At 33.9% G+C, this 22,785-nt stretch overlaps 1 protein-coding gene across 1 annotated transcript in view; it reads right to left on the bottom strand.

The window, feature by feature from the left end:
* Positions 1–22,785, bottom strand: part of DACH2 (dachshund family transcription factor 2) — a 775,171-nt gene that overhangs the window by 337,869 nt on the left and 414,517 nt on the right. Inside the window, exon 3 of the mRNA XM_053201428.1 lies at positions 13,614–13,726. Coding sequence (XP_053057403.1) covers positions 13,614–13,726 — 113 coding nt within the window. The remainder of the gene's footprint in view (positions 1–13,613; positions 13,727–22,785) is intronic.

Raw genomic sequence — 22,785 nt, 5'->3', positions numbered from 1 at the left:
GCATTTCTTTAAATTCTTAAATTTTTTTTCAGGTGGAAAATACTTTGGACATTTTTCTTCATTTCCTTCAAGTTTTTATTTAAGTTCTAGTTGGTTAATATACAGTATGATATCGGTTCCAGTCAAATTTAGTGATTACTCACTGACATGTAACAGTGCTCACCACGAGTTCTCTCCTTAACCAATTACCCATTTAGCCCATCTCCTTCCCACCTCCCCTCCAGTACCCCTCAGTTTGTTCTCTATAGTTAAGAGTCTCTTATGGTGGTCTCTTCTCATTTTACACCCTTCCCTTATGTTCTATTTTGTTTCTTGAATTCCACATGAATGAAATCAGATGGTATTTCGTTTTGTCTGATTGACTCGTTTCCCTTAACAAAATACACTCTAGCTCCATCCACATCACTGCAAATGGCAAGATCTCATTATTTTTATGGCTGAGTAATATTCAATTGTGTATATATACCACATTTTCTGTATGAATTCATCAGTCAATGGACACTTAGACTCCCTTTATATTTTTGCTACTGTTGACAATGCTGCTATAAACAGCAGTGTGCATGTGTCCCTTTGAATCAATATTTTTATATCCTGTGAGTAAATACCTAGTATTGCAATTGCTGCATGGAAGAATACTTCTGTTTTTAACTTTTTGAGGAGCCTTCATACTGTTTTCCAGAGTGGCTTCACCAGTTTGCATTCCCACCAACAGTGCAAAATGTTCCTCTTTCTCCATATCCTTAAAACACCTATTTCCTGTGTTGTTGACTTTAGCTACTCTGACAGGTGTGAAGTGATATCTTATTGTAATTTTGACTTGTATTTCCCTGGTGATGAGTTATGTTGAGCATCTTTTCATGTGTCTGTTAGCCATCTATATATCTTCTTTGGAAAAATTTCCATTCATGCCTCTGCCCATTTCTTCACTGGATTATTTGCTTTTTGGGTGTTAAGTTTTATAAGCTCTTAATAGATTTTGGAAACGACCCTTAATCAGATGTCTCATTTGGAAATATCTTCTACCATTCCATAGTTTGCTTTTTACTTTTGTTGATTGTTTTCTTCACTCTCGATGAAGGTCCAGTAGTTCATTTTTGTTTTTGTCCCCCTCGCCTCCAGAGACATGTCTACTAAGAATTTTCTAAGATGTCAAAGAGGTTGCTGCCTGTGTTGTCCTGTAGGATTTTGATGGTTTCCTGTCTCACATTTATGTCTTTCATCCATTTTGAATTTATTTTTGTATAGGGTGTAAGTGGTTCAGTTTCATTCTACATTTTTCTGTCCAAGTTTCCAACACCATTTGTTGAAGAAACTGTCTTTTTTGTTAGATATTCTTTGCTTTGTCAAACATTAGTAGAGCATATAGCTGTGGATCCATTTCTGGGTTTTCTATTCTGTTCCATTGATCTATGTGTTTATTTTTGTGCCAGTACCTTACTGTCTTGATCACTACAGCTTTGTAGTATAGCTTGATGTCAGGAATTCTGATGCCTCTAACTTTGCTTTTCTTTTTAAAGATTGCTTTGTCTATTCAAGGTATTTTTTGGATCCACACAAAATTTAGGGTTGTTTGTTCTAGCTCTGAGAAAAATGCTAGTGGTATTTTGATATGGATTGCACAAAAGGTATAGATTACTTTGGGTAGTATATACATTTTTTTCCTAAAAATTTTTTAACATTTATTTATTATTGAGAGACAGAGACAGAGCATGAGCAGGGGAGGGGCCGAGAGATGGGGAGACACAGAATCCGAAGCAGGCTCCAGGCGCTGAGCTGTCAGCACAGAGCCTGACACGGGGTTCAATCTCACAAACCACGAGATCATGACCTGAGCTGAAGTTGGAAGCTTTAACCAACAGAGCCACCCAGGTGCCCCGGTAGTATATACATTTTAACAATTATTTGTTTTTCCAATCCATGAGCATAGAAAGTTTTTCCATTTCTATGTATTTTCTTCAATTTCTTTCATCAGTGTTCTATAGTTTGCAGACTTCAGATATTCTACCTTTTTGATTAGGTTTATCCTAGTTTTCTTGTGGCTTTTGTTGCATGTAAATGGGATTGGTTCTTTGATTTCTATTCTGCTGCTTCATTATTGGTGTATAGAAATGCAACAGATTTCTGCTGGTTGACTTTGTATCCTGTGATATTGCTGAATTTGTGTTTCAGCTCTAGAAATGTTTTCAAGGAGTCGTTTGAGTTTATATAGAGAGCAACATGCCATCTGCAAATAGTGAAAGTTGGACTTCTTCCTTGCTGATTTGGAAGCCTTTTATTTCTTTTTCTTGTCTGATTGCTGAGGATAGTACTTCCAGTACTATGTTAAATAACAGTGGTGAGACTGGACATCCCTGTCTTGTTCCTGATGGTAGAGAAAAAACTCTTAATTTTTCTTCAGTGAGGATTATATTAGCTGTGGGTCTTTCAAATATGGCCTTTACTATGTTAAGGTATGTCCCCTCTATACTTTGCTGAGAACTTTTATCAAGAATGGATACTATAGTTGGTCACCTGCTTTTTCTGCATCTTTTGAGATGATCTTATGGTTCTTATCCTTTCTTTTCTTAATGTGGTGTATCACATTGATTGATCTGTGAATATTAAACCACTCTTCCAGTCCAGGAATAAATCCCACGTGATCGTGGTGAATAATTCATTTAATGTACTGTTGGATTTGATTTGCTAGTATTTTATTGAAAATTTTGCATACATGTTCATCAGGGATATTGGCCTGCGTTTCTCCTTTTTAGTGGGTTCTTTATCTGGTTTTGGAATCAAGGTAATATTGGCCTTGTAGAATGAGTTTCTAAGTTTTCTTTCCATCTCTATTGTTTGGAACAGTTTTATAAGAACAGTTAACTGTTCTTTAAATGTTTGGTAGAATTCCCCTGGAAATCCATCCATCCCTGGACTTCTGTTTGGAGATTTTTCATTACTGATTAAATTTCTTTGGTGGTTACTGGTTTGTTCAGGATTTCTATTTCATCCTGTTTCAGTTTTGATGGTTGATATGTTTCTAGGAATTTATCCATTTCTTTCAGCTTGCCCAATTTTTTGGCATATAATTTTTCATAATATACTCATAATTGTTGGTACTTCCAGGGTGTTCACTGTTAACTGTCCTCTTTCATTCATGATTTATTTTTGTCTTTTCTCTTTTCTTCTTGAGAAGTCTGGATAGAGGTTTATCAATTTCATTAATTCTTTCAAAGAACCAGCTCCTAGTTTCATTGATTTGTCCTACTATTGTTTTTTATTCTATATCATTTATTTATGCTCTAATATTTATTATTTCCATTCTTGTGCTGGCTTTTAGCTTTATTTTCTGTTCCTTTTCTAGCTCCCTGAGGTGTAAGGTTGGGTTGTGCATTTGAGACTTTAGTTGCTTTTTGATGTAGGCCTCTATTTCTATATACTTTCTTCTTCTGACTTTTGCTGCATCCCAAACGTTTTTGACTAATGTGCTTTCATTTCCATTTCCTTCCATGTATTTTTTAATTTCTTCTTTAATTTCCTGGTTAATCCATTCATTCTTTACTCGGATGTTCTTTAGTCTCTGAATTTGTGGTCTTCACAAATTTTTCTTCTGGTAGACTTCAAGTTTCATGGTGTTGTGGTCAGAAAATATACATGGTATGATCTCAGTCTTTTTGTAATTGTTGAGGCCTGATTTGTGACCCAGTAGATGATCTATTCTGGAGAATGTTCCACGTGCACTAAAAAAGAATGTATATTCTCCATCTTTAGGATGAAATGTTCTGAATGTAATTGTGAAGTCCATCTGACCCAGGGTGTCATTCAAAGCCATTGCTTCCTTGTTGAATTTCTGCTTAGATGACCTGTTCATTGCTTTAAGGGAGGTGCTTAAGTCCCATACAATTTTTGTCTTATTATCAATGAGTTTCTTTATGTTTGTTATTGATTGATTTATATATTTGGGTGTTTCAAGTTTGGGGCATAAATATTTACAATTGTTAGTTATTTTTATTGCATAGACCTCTTTATTATGATATAGTGCCTTATTTATCTCTTGTTACAGCCATATAATCTAGTTCATTGTATATAAGTACGGCTACTCAGACTTTCTTTTGATGTCCATCTTCACGAGAAATGGATCTCCATTCTTTCACTTTCAATCTACAGGTAACTTAGGTCTAAAATGAGTCTTTGTAGGCAAAATAAACAGGGGTCTTGCTTTTTCATCCATTCTGATACCCAATGTCTGTTGATTAGAGCACTAGATGATTTACATTCAGAGTGATTATTGATAGATATGAATTTAATGCCATTGTGTTACTTGTAAAGTTGGTATTTCTGGAGATATTCTCTGTTCCTTCCTAGTCTTTATCACATTTGTTTTTTCTTTCTCACTCAAACTGCCCCCTTTAATATTTCTTTCAGGGATGGTTTAGTGGTCATGAACTCCTTTAGATTTGTTTGTCTGGGAAACCCTTGGTATTTCCTTCTATTCTGAATAACATCTTTGCTGGAAAGTGTATTCTTGGCTGCACATTCTTCCCATTTGCCACTTTGAATATATCATGATACTCCCTTCTGATCTGCAAGTTTCAATAGTTAGCTGTGCTTCTAAACTTGTTTGTCTTCCCTTGTAGGTTAGGGATTTCTTTTCCCTGTTGCTTTCAAAATTATTTCCTTATCTTTGAATTTTGCAAATTTTACTATGATATGTTTTGGTGTTGGCCTGCATTTGTTGATTTTGATGGGAGTTATCTGTGCCTCCTGGATTTGGATGTCTAGATAATTCCCAAGATTTTAGAATTATGGAAGTTTTCAGCTATAATTTACTCAAATAAACCTTCTGCCAATTTTACCCTATCTTCTTCTTTTTGGACTCCTATGGTGCAAATGTTATTATACTTTATGGAGTGACTGAGTTCCCTAAGTCTACATTTGTGATCCAATATTTTTCCCTCTTCTTTTCCATAATTTTCCATAATTTTGTATTCTATATCACTTTAAACTACAAGAGGGAAATATATGAATAAAATACTGTATATTTATACCAACATGCAGAAGAATGAAACTAGACCACTTTCTTACAACATTCACAAAAATAAAGTCAAAATGGATAACGGACCTGAATCTGACACAGGAAACCATCAAAACCCTCAAGGAGAAAGCAGGAAAAAACCTCTCTGAACCAAGCCATAGCAATTTCTTACTTGACACATCTCCAAAGGCAAGGGAATTCTACTTTTTATTTTTAGCGATTATATACAAGGAGTATATCAAATTATTTACTAACCCATATTTATTTTATGTAAAGATTTAAAAAGCTATTACCTGGCACTTTCAGCTGTACATTAAAATTACTGAGAGCACTCACGAAAGGAAAAGCATACACTAATAACATTTTTAAGCTCAATACAAAGGTACTGTCTATATTGATTCAGTCATGTGTACAAGTGTACAATGAAAATTTTTGCGAACTCTCAGGATTTTACCTATATTAAATATAAAGAAAATGAGTTGACAACATGATCCAAAGTTTATACATTTCAAAAGGGGAGCCAGAGGTCACACAAAAAATTTTCACCACCACCAACACCACAGTAACCAACCCCTACCCCCAACTTTGGGTTGATAACAGAGGCATGATATCTTATGACCTATAGATTTTTTTGTAGTTGGGCACTATGTATCAAGGCTATGTTTTGTTACTCATTTCTAGTCACAATATGAAGGTGATGCCTGTAGATTTTAACTCTTATTATCCTCTATCACTTTAATAGGAAATGATAAGAAATTTATTTTTGCTTTGTAGTATTCCTTAAATTATTGATACTTAGTGTGTTTTCCTAACTACACACTTTAATATAATGAGTTATTTCAACACAGCCATCTACTGAATCCAATAAAATAAAGTAGTCACGAGGCAGCTTATCATCTTTCAAGCATATTATACAATGGAAAGTTTTACTGTGCTATTTAAATGTATGATTTCTCCCCTGGGAAAAGTAAGTCAGCATAAAGACCAGGCACTGAAGAAATGATACATGTAGTAGGTGAAGAGTTGTGTATTTCATTTTATGGAAATTCTGTGTGATGTGGAAAATGAAGTTGGATGTGAGCCCTAGAGATGCGAATGTGTCTTTCTACAATACACTAGATTTGCCTTGTGACTTTGTGATTTTTTTAATTTAATTTAATTTTTTTAAATTACATCCAAATTAGTTAGCATATAGTATAACAATGATTTCAGGAGTAGATTCCTTAATGCCCCTTACCCATTTAGTCCATCCCCCCCTCCCACAACCCCTCTAGCAACCCTCAGTTTGTTCTCCATATTTATGAGTCTCTTCTGTTTTGTCCCCCTCCCTGTTTTTATATTTTTGTTTCCCTTCCCTTATGTTCATCTGTTTTGTCTCTTAAAGTCCTCATATGAATGATACAGGTGTGCTGTGACTTTGTGATTTTTATAAGATCTCATTTGGGGATGGTTTGAGGATTGATTAGATGGAAAGCAGGGCAATGTGGGATATATCACTTAACACAATGACAGTGTGTAGTCATCAGTGATCCTCTAAACACAGATGGAAGTTAGAACTGTAAATGAAAAATAGCATTGCACTCAAACTAGTGGAGTTTGGCAACATTTGTATTTCTCATTAACTTGACCATATTAATTCAATCCATACATATCAAAGTTATTTACTCAAGAATTGTCACAACAGGAACAATTTATAACTGTTACCTTTCTTTACAGGAAAAGTAGGTTGCAGTCATTCAGAAGACTGTTTTTATACTCTTTGGAAAGAAAAATTACAGACACATCTAATTATACTAGCTTCCCACACTATAAAATACTATAAAAATGATAAAAAAAAGTAAAGGAAAACATCAAGGTTTTATTTTATTGAAGTTATGCAGTCACCAACAGTTAATTACATGGATTATTCCAGGAATTCCTATTCTGACATACCTGACATCTTATCTCTCATACCTAAGTAGTTCTGATACAACCATAATGATTTACAGCCTAAATTCTCAACACCAAGCTTTTGCATGAGAGATGTAGTTCCGTGTATTTATAAAATTATGATATTAATGCTCAAGAGATCTCAGCTTTTATAATTAATGGTCAAGACTCAACTATAGAGAGCAAACGAATGGTTACCAGAGGGGAGGTGGATGGAGGGATGGGTTAAATAAGTGATTAGAATTAAGGAGTGCACTTGTGATGATCATGAGGCATTGTATGGAAGTGTTGAATCACTGTATTTTATACCTGAAACTAATATTACACTGTATGTTAACTAACTAGGACTTAAATTAAAACTTAAAAAATAAAGTAAAATAAATATTGAAAAGGGGAAAAATAAATTAATGGTCAAGAGACTTGGCGTCATACTTTACTGTCTCTCACATTTGAAGCAACTCAGTTAACTTTTGAAAACTCATTTTATTCATCTGTTAGACAGAAATATTAATGCTAACTTTACAGGATTGCTGAAAAGATCAAATGAGAAAAAATTTTAAAATCATTCTTTTGAAAGTTAAAGTTTAGGTATATGCATACACATAGAGCTACATTAAAGATATAGAAGTGCTTTATAAAAGCATTATTTAAATTATCACCACCACCACCATCATCATCATCATCACCACAACCACCATCCTGTAAGGTTTGCTTAAATTCAAAGTTTTCCCATCTGTCTACATTGAAAATCAGCAAAGGAATCTGCTCTGTGAGACTCTCATGCAGGACGAAAATAATTTACAGAAGTTTAAAAAAAATTGGGTGGAGACATTTTTATATTAAAATATTTAGAACACATATAGAAAAAAAATTAACAAAGAAATTGAGATTTGGGAAACCCAGATTCAACTAATAGAATGAATGGGGTTCTTGCTATCAAACTGATGTAGTTAAGCTTTTTATTTAGTAAAGAAAGTAAAATTGCATATTAAGTCTAAACTGCACTCTATGTTAGAAAATATTAGTAATTCAACCTCTGGTTCCTACTAGGCCAATAGTCTTCCTGAACACACAAGAAATAACTAAGAAAATCTAATGACATAAAAGCAGGTACCATTTGTGTGATATGAAGCATGCTTTACAATAATGCTCATTGAAAAACCCAAGGAAAGTCATATAAACAGGCATGTTTTAAATCAAACATCAAAAGGTTGATTTTTTTTCTAGATTGAGCTTTCCTTTTTACACTGATAAAATAAAAGCCTAGGACCTTTCTGTGCTCCTTAAGACCACTTCTTAGCCTCCAAACTGAGTGAGAATATGAAATGTATTGTGAAAAAGAAGGGACACTGATTCAAAAGTGGTATCAGGATAATTGAAATTATGATCATGTCATAAAGTTGGCATCACACTGCCAAGACTTGGCATGATTCTACTTATGGTTCTGCCAATTCTGAGTTGAGTGCTGTAGCCACTATTACTGCATTTTATCTTCACTGGTTTCTGGACTGGTCTCTTCACCAGGGACTTGAGCTGAAATTCCTGAAAATATTTTCCCACAATAGAGCTAGAATCAAAATAAAAAATATAAAAAATAAACAAAACTGAAGAATCTGCTACCTTTTAGGAAATGAACACTACAGAATTTCATCTAAAGCACTATGTTACTTCTTTGTAAGCTGCCAGTTTAAATCTCTCTCAAGCCAAATTCCACATCTATTTGAAATGCTTCATAAGCTGAAGAAAAGCAAGCAGTCATCTTTTGGGAAATTCAAAGGCATACACAGGTAATTCATCCCTTCAGTGTGATCCAAGGATATTAGTACTTCTGCAGAGCTGCAGAGAAAGATGGGGATAATATTCCTTCTCCTTTTTCCCTTAATAGACCAAAAGATTTTATTGAAAAAATACCAGAAAATAAGATTACTATGTATTAATGTACTATGAATAATTATGATGTGAATTGAACAATAGGAACCAAGAGAGAGACATGAGATGTTCAGAACATCAAGCAGCTCAATATATGAAGGTAAAACACAAACTTCATCATTTTGTAATAACTAAGGAAAAGGCTGGATGAAATTTGGAAAAACTCTGACTCACAAAATGCATTTTATTTTAAGGTGTTATAATTTTCTCTCATATTGTTTGGTGCAGAATAAATGCTCAATATACTCAATAGATATATGTTAAATAAAAAGAGTGAATATATATAATAGAAATATTAATATATATAATCTTAATATATATATTTAATAGAAATAGAGATAGATACTATATCTATCTATAGTTACATAGGAATAATATCTAAATGAATATCAGGCAATATTTTTAAGAATAGATCCTATGGGTCCTACTTTAGTGAAAAAAAAAACCTATCTTCAATAGTACGTATGTTGATTATTTATAAAGAATCAGATCTTACTGAAGTAGTCTTTAGGTCCCTAAGTAAATTTAAACCTCTCAAGTTTTTTAACCCTACACCAATGCACTTACTCACACCCATGTACATTTCTTTCTTGTTTATGGTTTTGTTTGCTAATGTATTTTTATTAATATTGGAGACTTTAGCATAGCCACTGTCCGAATTATCTCAAATCCTGAATTAGAGGAGCTTGAATGAATCAGGTTCCATTATATAGGGGAAATACAGCCAAGAAGAAAATGAACATCTTTGAAATGAAAAAAAAATTACATCAGAAAAGGAAATAAAATCATATGAAAATACAAAGTAAAAGAAATTACCTTTATGCTAAGCAGATATAACAATATGGCACACTTGATATTATTCTGCATTTTTAAAGATGTATATATCAAGCTATATTAATAAATTGAGAACTCTTCTTAAATAAATCAAATGATGACGCCTTAACCATTTCTAATCCTTTTTACATGAGTTTTTTGCTGGCAACTGCTGGGGGAAAACAACAAATTAAAAACAAAAGTAACATAAAAAAACATCATAATATCTTAAAAGAGACAACCCGATCATTCTATATTGTTACCTTTAGACACCATATTTAGGTTATAAATGGAAAGAAATGATACAAACAAATATAGAACATGTTCCGTTACTTAGGCAAATTTAGCAGGATTCAGAGGGTCTTCTCCACACATATGATACTGAAACAGGATGCCCCAGCAGACTCTTTTCAATAATTAATTTGTATGTTGTATATAAAATTACACACAACTGTATAACATTGTATCTTTCTTTACAAAAAAATATTTTGAGACACAAGTACCTGGAACTAAAAGTATTGTAAAATATTTCAATAATCGTTGTGGGGGAGGGGTGAGGATGAATCTCAATCCATAACAGATTGTATTACAAATAGCAACTGTCTATGATGAGTACTGGATGTTGTGTATAAGTGATGAATCACCAAATTCTACACCAGAAACTAATATTACACTGTATGTTAACTAATTGGAATTGAAATAAAAACTTGAAACTACAAAAAATCAACTGGAATTCAAATAAAACTTAAAATAAATAAATAAAATTAATGAAATTAATGAAAGTTAAGCTTGAAAGGTATAGTAAGTATAATGTCAAATATTAAATTTGTTGATAGCTAAATTGAGAGTTTATTGTCAATTATCTTTGTTAATGGAGGAGTGAAGTGGTATGTCTAATCCAAAATAATGCATAATCCTAGAATTATTTCCACTTGATTTTACACAACGTTTTCTTCTTACATCTGACTATAGGTGAGTAGAATATTCTTTGGCTTGTAAAATAAAGTCATGTAAATTAAGGAGAGGAATTACTATCGAGCTGTGAAGATTCCTCCATCTCCCCCTATTTAATGTTTTTTTTCTCTACTTTTTGTCTTTTAGACAGAAATGCTCATGCCTTTCCCCACTCAATATCTTATCTATCTCTATCATTTCATTCTAGGAACAAGCAAAGAATTAAGAATTGAGGATTTTTCTCTCATTGGCTCTCAGTGTGATAAATACAAGCTGTAGGAGGAAGGCCAAGGCCCTAATAATGCAAGGAAGGAGGCTCTAAGAAAAATGAAATATATATGCCAAGTAAATTAGGAGAAGGTGAAAGCCTCAGACTGGATTCTCACATGTACTATATGACATCGTGAAGATGAGGAAAGAGTATGGACTCTGGAGTTTAAAAGACTTGGGTCTGAAACCCAATTCTGCCACTCGATTGCTTTGTGACCTTAAGCAATTAATGTAAACTAAGTGAGCCATAAATTGTTCACTTGAAAAATGAAGACTAAATCCATAAGGCTGCAGTGAAGATTAAATGAAGTGCATATAAAACACTTAACACTTATGCCTGGTATATAATAAGAATTTAACATATATTACTGATTTTCTTCAGATAACAGACATAGTTTACTCAAGAGTACATTAACTTCAAGGCACTTGTTGGGATGAGCACGGGTGTTGTATGGAAACCAATTTGGCAATAAATTATATTAAAAATAAATAAATAAATAAAACCAAAAAGAATAAAATAAAATCCTTTTTTCTTCTGTTTTCTTTAATATTTATTTTTGAAAGAGAGAAAGAGAGAGAGCGAGAATGAGCACGAGTTGGGGAGGGGCAGAGAGAGAGGGAGACACAGATGCCAAAGCAGGCTCCAGGCTCTGAGATGTCAGCACAGAGCCCAATGCCATACTCGAACCCACGAATAGCAAGATCATGACCTGAGCCAAAGTCGGACACTTAACTGACTCAGCCACTCAGGCACCCCTAAAAATCCTTTTTTTTTCTTTCATCTACACATTCCCTCAAAATCAGAACGTGGGTCTGATTATTTACACGGTACTATTTCTAGGCTCTATCAATGTATTTTATTTTATAAGTCAAGAAATAGATTATCATTTATCGAGCACCAAGATATATTTCAGGCACTGTTATCCCTTCTATATTCTTTTATATGCACAGGAAAAATTGAGAATTTGTTTATAAATATGTACTCTAAAAAATCATTTTCTAACCCCCAAAACCTGTGTCTCTTCCTAAATTCTCTGTCTTGGATGACACCATCATCCAGCTTGTTACCCAGGCTAGACATGAATTATCCTAGACTTCATCCTCTCACTCTCCATTTTTGTCAATTATCAAGTGTGATTAATTATAATTACTAAGCCATTCTAAATATCTTTTTCATTGTATTGAACTTTCTTTAGTTCCAGTCCTCAGTATTTTTCCCCTGAACTGTAACAAGTGACCTTCCTTCCTTTTGTTGCTTTCATTGCTACTTAAACTCCACAATTGTTTTCAGAACATTTACCGTTTCTTAGCAGTGGTTCTTTTTATCTACAACAGACTTTTTAAAAATTTAAACAAAATCTTATGTGAACTAGAATATATAATATTCTGAGGCAAAAGTGGGGATTCTGGAAGTACTTCCCCAATTCCATGTCAGCAATAAGGAAAGTCCTTGAAAGACACCACTGGTCTATAGGGAAAATCCTAAACTGCTAAACCTGATAAATAAAAAGCTACGTTCACAAGTTGGCTTTTCCCACCCTCTCTATTCTAAACATATTGCCTATGAGTCTCCCACCTCAAATATCTTCTCTAGTCTCTTCGCCTTAATTGATATTTCCCCACACTAGGCTCTTTCTCATCAGTGTATATCTGTCTACAGTCTCCTCTCTGCCTAGAATGTTTTTCTACTGATTTACCTTCTATCCAACACTCAGTCTACAAAACATAGCTCCAAAGTTTCCATCCCTGTGTGTATTACCCAACTTACTAAATTGATTTAGTTTCTCCCATTTCTATGATCTTAAAGCACCCAGTATGTATTTGTATTATTGTCTATATCATACTTTATTATAATTATTAGTTTACATGTCCTTCTCTCTAGTTCAACTATAGGCAAGTACTGATACTCATATAATTTTTATTACCTTAGACATAATACTCAAATACAGTAGGTGCTTTATAAAATTTTGTGTTATTAAAGGTATAAATATCACATTATCATTAAGTTCATTTTCATTTTTTACCATGTAATAACTTTACTGATTTTTAAAGTTTCAGTTAAAGAAATATTAAGCTTATTTTGTTTCATGCATTATTAAGCTCTTTTACAGAGAATAAAAAAGTTCAATGCTAAATTATGAAAGTGGTGTTTTTAGGGGTATGCTATTTATCATAGTGTTAATAAACACTGAATTATTATTTATGACAATGTCCATTTGGATGTTGTCTTTTCTAATCAGAAAGCTTTTCTATCAAAGCTACATCTTCTTTCTACTTTTTAGCCTCGAGTAAAACTTGGACATGATACACAAATGCCCCAAACCCTTAAAAACAAAGAAAAATATATATTATTGAGAAATATAAGTGAGCAGATGTGCTGCATCCTATAGGAGGTTTTGAGACAAGGCTTGTTTGGCTAGTGCCCCTCATCCCTGCCCCCAACACATAAAAACATACATACAATAAGGTCTTGAAAGGGATTTCCTGCCAGGAAATGACAATTAATTTTTTTAAAGAGTCATGTCCATTTGATTTGAGTCACTGGAATAACAAAACTGTTTTCATGAATACTTTAAAAATTCAATAATGTAACCTTTAGTACAGCTTGAAAAGCTTGGAAGGACAAGGCAGTTAGATCACTATTAGTTTATTTCTAATTCTGGGCAGCATGAACAGACAAGGCTGATCATCAGATGGGTTTTATTACCTGTCGGAGTGATAAGTCCTGGTGATAAAAGGCCTGGGACTGAATGGGGCAGAAGGCGAACATTGTCCTGAAACACTCCCAAAGAACGCTTAGGAGGCCTGCCGGGCCTGGAACTGTTGAAAAACACAAACAAAGATCAGGTTAAAAACGTACTCTTTTTGGAAATACCATCACTTGCTACATTTGCCTCATAAATCTTGTTTAATTGCCAAGAGTGATAGAATTTTATATTAAAGACTATTTTCATTGATTAACAAAAACCAATACTTTCCTTTCTATTAAATTTCCCAATGTAGTTATGGCAAACATTAAAACCATAAAAGACTACTTTTTAGTTTAGATTCTATTTTCAAGGCAGCACTTTGCAATACAGCTTACTTGTAAGAAACCCAAAGTTACCCCCGTCCTTAAAGCAACATTTGATTACTGGTATTCATACATGCTACTGAGATCTGAGATAGTGATTTAAAGAATTAAGATTTTATAGAATGTGAAGTGGTTAAGTCTCTGCCCAGAGAGGTAAAGGGGTAAAGAGCTAAGAGATGTAGAGTAAGATCTGATGTTTTTTAGCATTTCCATAGCTTCCAGGAGACCAAAAGAAACAGAAGACCCCCACCCTCAGTAGAGTTTTTTTCTTACCTGTTATTTACACCAGGCTATATAACCATCAGTGCACTCTCTTATAGAGTGGCTGTACTAACAAAACCTGCCACCTTTGCAATCTAGGCTGTCTTTTCTCACAGATTTGTTAGTGTTCCTTTTCTCACAGATTTATTAGTGTTTTTAACTGACAAGTTGAGGCTAAACTTATTCACCTAACCTGTTCTATCTGCACATTCTTCACCCTAGTGTGAACAGTGCCAGAATTGCAGTTGTAAGTATTAATCCATAAAATAATAAAATATAAAGTCAGTATCTGGCTTTCATGTTATACCGTAATAGTCATTGTAATGAATAATGAAGTCAGCTTCATTTGGAAGCTGTCACCACCATGAAGAGACTTACAAGGCATCAAACATTAGGATAAATTATTCTCAAGTCACCCAATATATCTCACATATGACTTTCTAATGTTGCCTAAGATATTGCCATTGTTTTTTTTACTATAAATGTGGTTTAAATTTTTTTAATGTTTATTTATTTTTGAAAGAGAGAGAGCATGAGAGGGGGAAGGGATAAAATCCAAAGCAGGCTCCAGGCTCAGCACAGAGCCTGATGTGGGCTTGAACCCACAAACCATTGAGATCATGACCTGAGCCAAAGTCAGACACTTAACTGACTGAGCCACCCGGGCACCCCAAGTATAAATGCAGTTTAAAAGCTGACTAATAGGGCTTTTGACAAAATACTGCAAAATACAATATTAACTAGCTCAAACCACAAAAATATATGAGATTCAGATAGAAAACATTTCCAAAAAGGACTTTTGGTGTTCTCTCTCTCTCTCTCTCTCTCTCTCTCACACACACACACGTTAATCCTTACTCTGTTTTTGTTGTTGTTTTGTTTTGTTTTTTGTTTTTTGCAGTAGCAAAGTGCTCCATCAATGTAAGACAAACTCAACATTTTAAATGAAGACAACTTTTAGCAACCTTATGTGAAGGTACCATTGCCCAATTCATTTTTCATACATTCTGTTGATGTTATTTTCTTTCACTGTACATCAATAATTTTTAAATCATTTAAAAAATGTTTTATTATTTATTTTTGAGAGAGAGAGAGAGAGAGAAAGAGAGAGATAGAGCCAACACAATCTGGGGAGGGGCAGAGAGAGAGGGAGATACAGAATCCGAAGTAGGCTCCAGGCTCTGAGCATCAGTACAGAGCCCAATGCGGAGCTTGAACCTGTGAACTGCAAGATCATGGCCTAAGACAAAGTTGGACACTCAACCAACTGAGCCACCCAGGCACCCTGCTCTGTACATCAATATTGTATATCAATCTATTGTGCAAGATTTTGTTTTCTCATTCAATGTTTCAATTTTAAAAACTGACTCTCCTCTACTTTCTGCTCAATTCTGAGCCATAATTTATCTTTTTTTAATTCAGTATCGTTATTCTGTTTTCCCTTACTTTGTTTTATGGTTTCCTAACTCTTTTAAGGATAAGAGAAATGCACTATTTACTTCAAACGCCCTAAAGGATCCCAAGGTCACTGAATAATGTTCATCGATGTATATCCAACCATTAGAAGTTGAATAATCTTCACCAAATCTATAGTTTCTAAGTGCATTTGTGTCTTTTCGGTTGTCAGAACACAAACCTACTAACTGTATTCAAGTCTACCTGATTACTTCATACTTTTTCAATGCAAACATTGCAGTGCTGTCTTCAGGTTGACCATCACTTTCAGAAAGGTTGCCTCCAGAACTAAGCAGCCTGACACTCTCTCTATTTCCACATAATGAGCCACTTGTTGATAATACACTTTGAATCCTTCAAGGTTTACCTAGCTTTGTTCCAAATTTCTTGGTCAATCTCACAATTTGAAGTTGCTCTTTTCCAATAAGCTGACTCAAGTTTGAGAAGCATTAGAAGCCTCTCAGATGGTTCTACCTTAAATTCCAAGATTTGAAAAAAAAAAAAAAAGGTAAAATTTCCCACCATCAGATCTATATGGGAGAATTCATGGGTTATGTCATAAATGGCCTGGTAATATTTACAACATATGTCATAAACTAACAGGATAATATTCTCAATCTTAACACCCTTTTAGGTTGGTTTGTTGGTACAATTGAGTCTCCCCTAAAAAAATGTATGCTCTATGAAGGCAGCCTATTTCTGGTTTTGTCACTGCATCCTGAGCAATTCTCATGGTATCAAGCACACAGTAGGGTCAAGTAAATGGTTAATTAATTCAGTTAATAATAAAAGGAAATATTTCACTGTTGGTTCAGTTTCCAAATATTCCTTGAATTGCTCTACTCCCCTTGACTGCATAAATAGTAAGACAGTTGCACCATTTAATCATCCGGTAATTAAGTCTTGGACTCCACAACAATTATAAGAGCTTCAAAATATGATCCACTTGAATCTGACTATGTACAAGGTTAAAAAAGACCCTGCAAGCTTCAAGATCCACTCAAGGACTAAAGGTCCCTGGAGTTATGCATATGCAGTGACAATATAATTTATTCAATCATCCAGTAAGCAAACATGCTCTAGATGCCCATTCATTGTGTGTCTGGCACAGTATTACATATAAGGATTATACAGGTTAAAATGTAAGCTTGTTCTCAAGCCTTTCTAGGTAAGGGATTTGGTCTCTTTGTTCATTGATATAATGTGAACATCCAGAATAGCTTCCATCTTTGAGGATCTTATGATCTAGTAATAGAGATGTGTATTTGACCTATTGTTTAAAATTTCGATTAACTCTTTAGTAGGTATGATTGTGTGATATCCAAACTTGTTTAAATTTATCAGTGAGCAAAAATCACATTCAGATGTCTTTGTTTCTACTCTTGGAAAGAATACTTGGGTCCCTAGAGTAAATAAATTAGAATCAAGTTTGTAAAAGTGTTTTATAATCAAGAAAGTTCCATACTAACATAAGATAGCTTTGTTTTTACTTTTAGAGCTAATGTTCTGAAGATTTAGATCTTCTGTAGTAAGGCACTTCTAGCACTAAAGTTCCTGCATTTCTTTTCAAAGAACACAAATCTAACAACATGATGCAAGACTATGGAGGACTCTGTAGAAAGTTGGAAAAGATCATTTTTGATAGATGACCCTGCTATACTTCTAATCTTTAAGAGGTTTATTATCATCAGGCAGATATTTACATATTAATCAAGACAAATAAACATGTGGTGATTTAACTAGAAAACTGTTATTTGGATGACAATTTAATCAACACAGGTTGAAAGGTCCATCACTGCAGCATCCTGTCTTTGCTGAAATATTGTCTTACTGATTTCAGTAATGCTTTATTTTACAGAGAACAGATAACCCTGTAATTACTCCTTAATTGAATGATAATTTCTTGTTGGTAATTATTTGTTTTCTGTTTAATTACAAAGTAATTCACACTCTATAAAATAAAACAGCCTTTAAAAAAATTTCCCACCCAAATGGTTCAGTGGATGTGTCACCCATGAGCATCATAGACAAAAGTTGTTAAGGTACAAGGCAAACAATGCCATAAAATAGCAAAAATTCTACTAAATAGCTCAGCTAAATATTTAGGAGCTTCAGTTTATACAATCAACCTTACATGTTACATTAACAGGTTGTTTGCAGGGAAATTATACTAAAGAATCAAGATTTTCTCTGGGCCCAGATCATTATTTCACATAATTTATCCTGATATGTAGTTCCCCTTTATTCTGTACACTTCTTTAGAAGAAATAAAATAAGTCAGCTTCCTGAGGTAAAAGTATAAACCAACTTCAATATAAATCTACAATATTTCATATTTCTACAGTTGAAGTGGATTACTGTCAGAGCGTTATCTCACAGTTTATAAACTTTGTAGAGTTGGCACTCCTGTAAGAGGGAAATTCAGCAGGTCTTCTGGTATCAACAAGATATGACACATTCCATGACATATCTATTCCAAGTTGTAATAAATAAAGTAGCTAATACTTTACTCATTAAGATTATAAAGTTTCACTGTTGGAGTTATTTTTGTCTCATGTCATCAGCCATTTGTATATGAATCAAGGAATAAGCAACTAAATAAGGTGAGTGATTTTGTTTTTCAAAGAATAAAAATCTTGTTAATAAATTAGTTGGTGATGACATGAGCCTTCAGGATATTTAATACAAATCATATGGTCAGCACATGATTTAGGAAGGAATCACAAGTTATGTCATCCTCTTCAATGGAAGCTTGGCTTACTACTTTTAAAGAAATATTTGCAACATTCTGGGACAAACTGAGCAAATTGCTGAAGATATAGTGGCAGCTAGGGTGGCATTAGCAAACATTTGTAAGACCACTGCAATTGGATTCCTGGAGGTGTTAGCAATGACCTGGGATTCACTTTTCAGAGCTATCACTGATATTCAAAATACTTTGAGATAATCTCTGAATGCATCATTTTTTCACTCACATTAGAAGCCAAGAATGACATTAACTTTGAAGGTGTCGTTTACCTGTGAGAGTGCTGCTGTGATTTTCAATGTGCTTGTTAAATTAAATAAGACTATTTTTGCCAGAACAGTAAAACTTTTAATTGCATCATGATTAATAATAATTTCTTAGGCCTGACATTTATTACAATATTTCAAGGACGCCAATGGTAGTTAAACTCCACCTGACCTTTCAGTGTTTATGAAGGGAAACAAACTCTGACCTCACAGCAACCTGAATCCATCTTCTCTCAGTGTTGGCAAACTGATAATTTGTCTAACTATTGCACTGGATTATATTCCCAACCAGATCAAAGTCAACAGCAACCAATTCAGCAACTGGGAAAAAGTTATCCATGAAAAATGGGCAATTAACATTAATCATATATGAAATTGTTCAAGCTGATAACTGTAACCTGGTCACTATGGTAACTCTCATAAAATGGTGCTTATGTTAAACTGGGAATCAATTGGCCCTTGGTTCATGGGAACTTAAAAGTGTGGCTCATCATGTCTCTAGGAACAAGAAACAAAAAATACACCAGAGGAAAAATAATTTTTATTCCATTATCACTTACTCCTTTTCTAGTTTATTTTTAATTTTATCTAAATCCAAGTTAGTTAACATGTAGTGTAATTATGATTTCAGGAGTAGAATTTTAGTATAATTGACACATAATAGTTTTAGGTATACCTTTTTCAGTTCTTATAGGCATCCCAAACTTAAATGTGGATATATTAAAATACCAACACCAGGATTCTATTAGAGTTAGGGAAGTTAAAGAAATTATCCTTAACAAAAAGGTGTTTAAAGGATGAAGGAAAACTTCCATTTGCTGATGGGTCACACATTACAATATCGAGGATCATGTAGAGCAATCCATGTTTATGCATTAATCTTATAATTGTGATAAATTGGATTATTTATAGATATTATCTTAATTGTAATCTTTAATTCCTTTGCTAATGCTGAGCTTCTGTTTTTCCTTCAATAAAGAATAAATCTGATGTAATAGACAATTTAAGGCTTGACTACTCACTTGATAGAAAGTGTAACTGTGAAACTATTTTACACTTCATTTACTTGACTCTGTTCCCTATTTAAATTAAATGTGCTCCAGGCTTGGTGTTAGCACCTTTAAACAAGTTTACTTTTTGTCATAAATTAAGTGAATTCTAATAAAGGTTTTAGTATAATTAACAAAGATTGTATAACAGAAATGCTGGTGTATGACTTGAATTCTCAGCAGCCTCTTTTTGTTCTATTTGTGTAATTCCTATTAACTTCAGTGAAATCAATGCACCTTAGAAAATCTTAAAGTAAATCACATTAAATAAACACTTCCCTTTCTAAAGTATATCGTATCACTGTCAGAAACAATGTTTTTAAAACAAAGGCATTCTTGAATTCAAAGAGTAGATCACTGTGCAAAACTTCTGATATTAAGAGAATGGATAAGAATTTAACATTCACATTTGGATGTATTCCACTAGCATCTCGAGCTCAACATTTGCTTCCCCAAATCCCACTCTCCAATAAAGTCTTCTCTTTTGTCAGTAGTACAGACATGTCTCCTCTCTGTTGCCAAAACTATAAACTTGAGAGTAATTTTGATTCTCCCTCTTCCTCTCCCTCTCCAATTTTTTGCTCCATTGTAATGTGTGTTGCAGATTTCCATCTTCTTCTATTGCTAAAATCTTAATTCGGGTCTTCATCACTTCATGCCCAGGTTATTGTTAACAGGTTGCATCATTGTTCCAATCCATTCTACAAAAACTCTGCTATGAATTTTGGTGAAGCATCCCTTTCATTATGTCATCTTTTGCGCTAGAACCTTCAATAATTCCTGACTGCATACAAAACAAAGTCTAAATGTCTTAGTGTGGCAATCTTCCCCAATATATATTTCTTTTCTTTCTCCAATTACTTCTTTTTTTAAGTTTATTTATTTATTTTGAAAGAGTCGGGAGGGGCAGAGAGAGAATCCCAAGCAGGCTCCACACCGTCAGTATAGAGCCTGTTGTGAGGCTCACTCTCACAAACTGTGAAATTATGACCTGAGTAGAAATCAAGATTTGGATGCTTAACCAACTGAGCCACCCAGGCACCTGTCTCTAATTACTTCTTGAGTCTTCTACTCCAGCTGGACGAGTTGATTCACTGTCTGCTAAGCATAGTATTTGAAGCTAGAACCCTTTCACTGTGAAACATTTTCAAAGTATCAATGTTCCTGGACACATGCTTTGTTAAGTTCCACTGCTTTGGGAAGGCTTCTGTATAACCTGCTGTAACTGCTGCTTTTTTCCTTAAAGTCCACTGCCTTTTATTTTATATCATCATATACAGGCTTTCTTAAATGGTTCACAAAGGGCACTTTAGTACCAGCATTAAGGAAACTGCTCCAACTAACCAAAATACTGTTTTTCATGTCTGGCAAATAAAATCCATTTGGTTATTGCCACAGTCTGTGTATAATCCTATGATTATCTTAATAGTTAACATTTCAAATTTTAATGTCAATCAGAGAATTCAGAAAAATGACATTAATATCACAACTCAGGAGAGCTTAGGAAGTTGGGCAAGATCTTTAGGAATACAATCACTATTAACCTGACTGCATTAGTCTCTACTTTTAGCGATATAGCCTGGTAGCACACATTCAATTGATAAGCACAGATGCCAGTTTCCTTGCTAATTTATTTTTTAAAATTTTTCATGGATAAATATTAGCAACTTGTACTAAAATAAAACTACTTTAAATAATCTTGGATATTCAGTGGGGTGATGTGGAAAGTTCTAGAAATTAAATCTGAATTATAATTCTGGTTGTGGTAGGCAGAATTCCAAAATCATCCTCCATCCCAAGATTTCTAGCCCTATCACTAGAACTGTGAATATGGTATTACACCTGGGATTGTTACAATTACATGGCAAAGGTATTTTGCGCAGGTGATCAAGTTAACTAACCAGTTGATTCTGAGTTAATAAGAAAGGAGATTTATCCAATGTAATCACATAACCCTTTAAAAACAGAAAAGAAGTCAGAGAACGTATCATTGCTGGCTTAAATATAGAGAGCCATGCACCAAGAGATGAATGCTGCTTCTAGAAGCCAAGTGCAATCCTGGGCTGACAGCCAACAAGGAAACAGGTATGCAAATCCTACAAGTGAACTAGATTCTGCCAACAACTTCAATGAGCTTGCAAGTATCTTCTTCCCAAGATCTTTCAGATTAAGAACCCAGCCTGACAACACCTTGATTTCGGCCTTCTAAGACTCAAGAAGAGAACCGAGTCAAGACTCTCTAGATTTCTGATATACAGGACTCTGAGATAACACATGGGTGTTGTTTTAAGTAGCTAAATTTGAGGCAATTGGTTATATAACAACAGAAAATTAGTACACCAGTTTTGCCATTAGTGAGCCATGTGACCATGGGCAAATTACATGACTATTCTAAATATGCTTTCTCGCTTTAATATTAGATATGTAAACTAAATAATCTATGAATCTGATCATTAGAACCATGTTATATTTCTGGTCAAATTCAGATAATTCATTAACTTCAAAATATACAAACTTTTCCACTTTCTTGTATGTCTATTTTAGCTTATATTTTAAGTTACATTGTTTCTGGATTGATTCCATGGAAAATTATCCCAAAAAAGAACAAAATGTGTGCATAATATCATAGCATTATCATTACCTGATAGCTGTGTGTAATTTTTCAATATATATGAACACTGGTTTGAAAAGCTAAAAGTGCTAAACAACTTAAAAGAAAGAAAATTCTGATACATGCTACATGGATGGACCTTGAGGACATTATGCTATGGGAAATAAGGCAGTCACAAAAAGACAAATATTGTATGATTCCACTTATATGAGGTATATATACTAGTAAATTTATAGAAAGTAGAAATGTGTTTTCCTAGGTCCAGGTTGGGGGTGGGATGTGGGGGATGGGAAGTTGTTCAGTCAGTATGGTTTCAGTTTCGCAAGATGAAAAAGTTCTAGAAATATGTTGCACAACAATGTGAATGTAGTTAACACTACTGAATACTACACTTAAAAATGGCTAAGATGGCTGGTAC

The sequence above is a fragment of the Acinonyx jubatus genome, chromosome X, assembly GCF_027475565.1.
Source record: "Acinonyx jubatus isolate Ajub_Pintada_27869175 chromosome X, VMU_Ajub_asm_v1.0, whole genome shotgun sequence".
NCBI classification, from domain to species: Eukaryota; Metazoa; Chordata; class Mammalia; order Carnivora; family Felidae; genus Acinonyx; species Acinonyx jubatus.
Note: the sequence above shows the minus strand (reverse complement) of the source record. Positions and strands in the feature narration are given on the sequence as shown.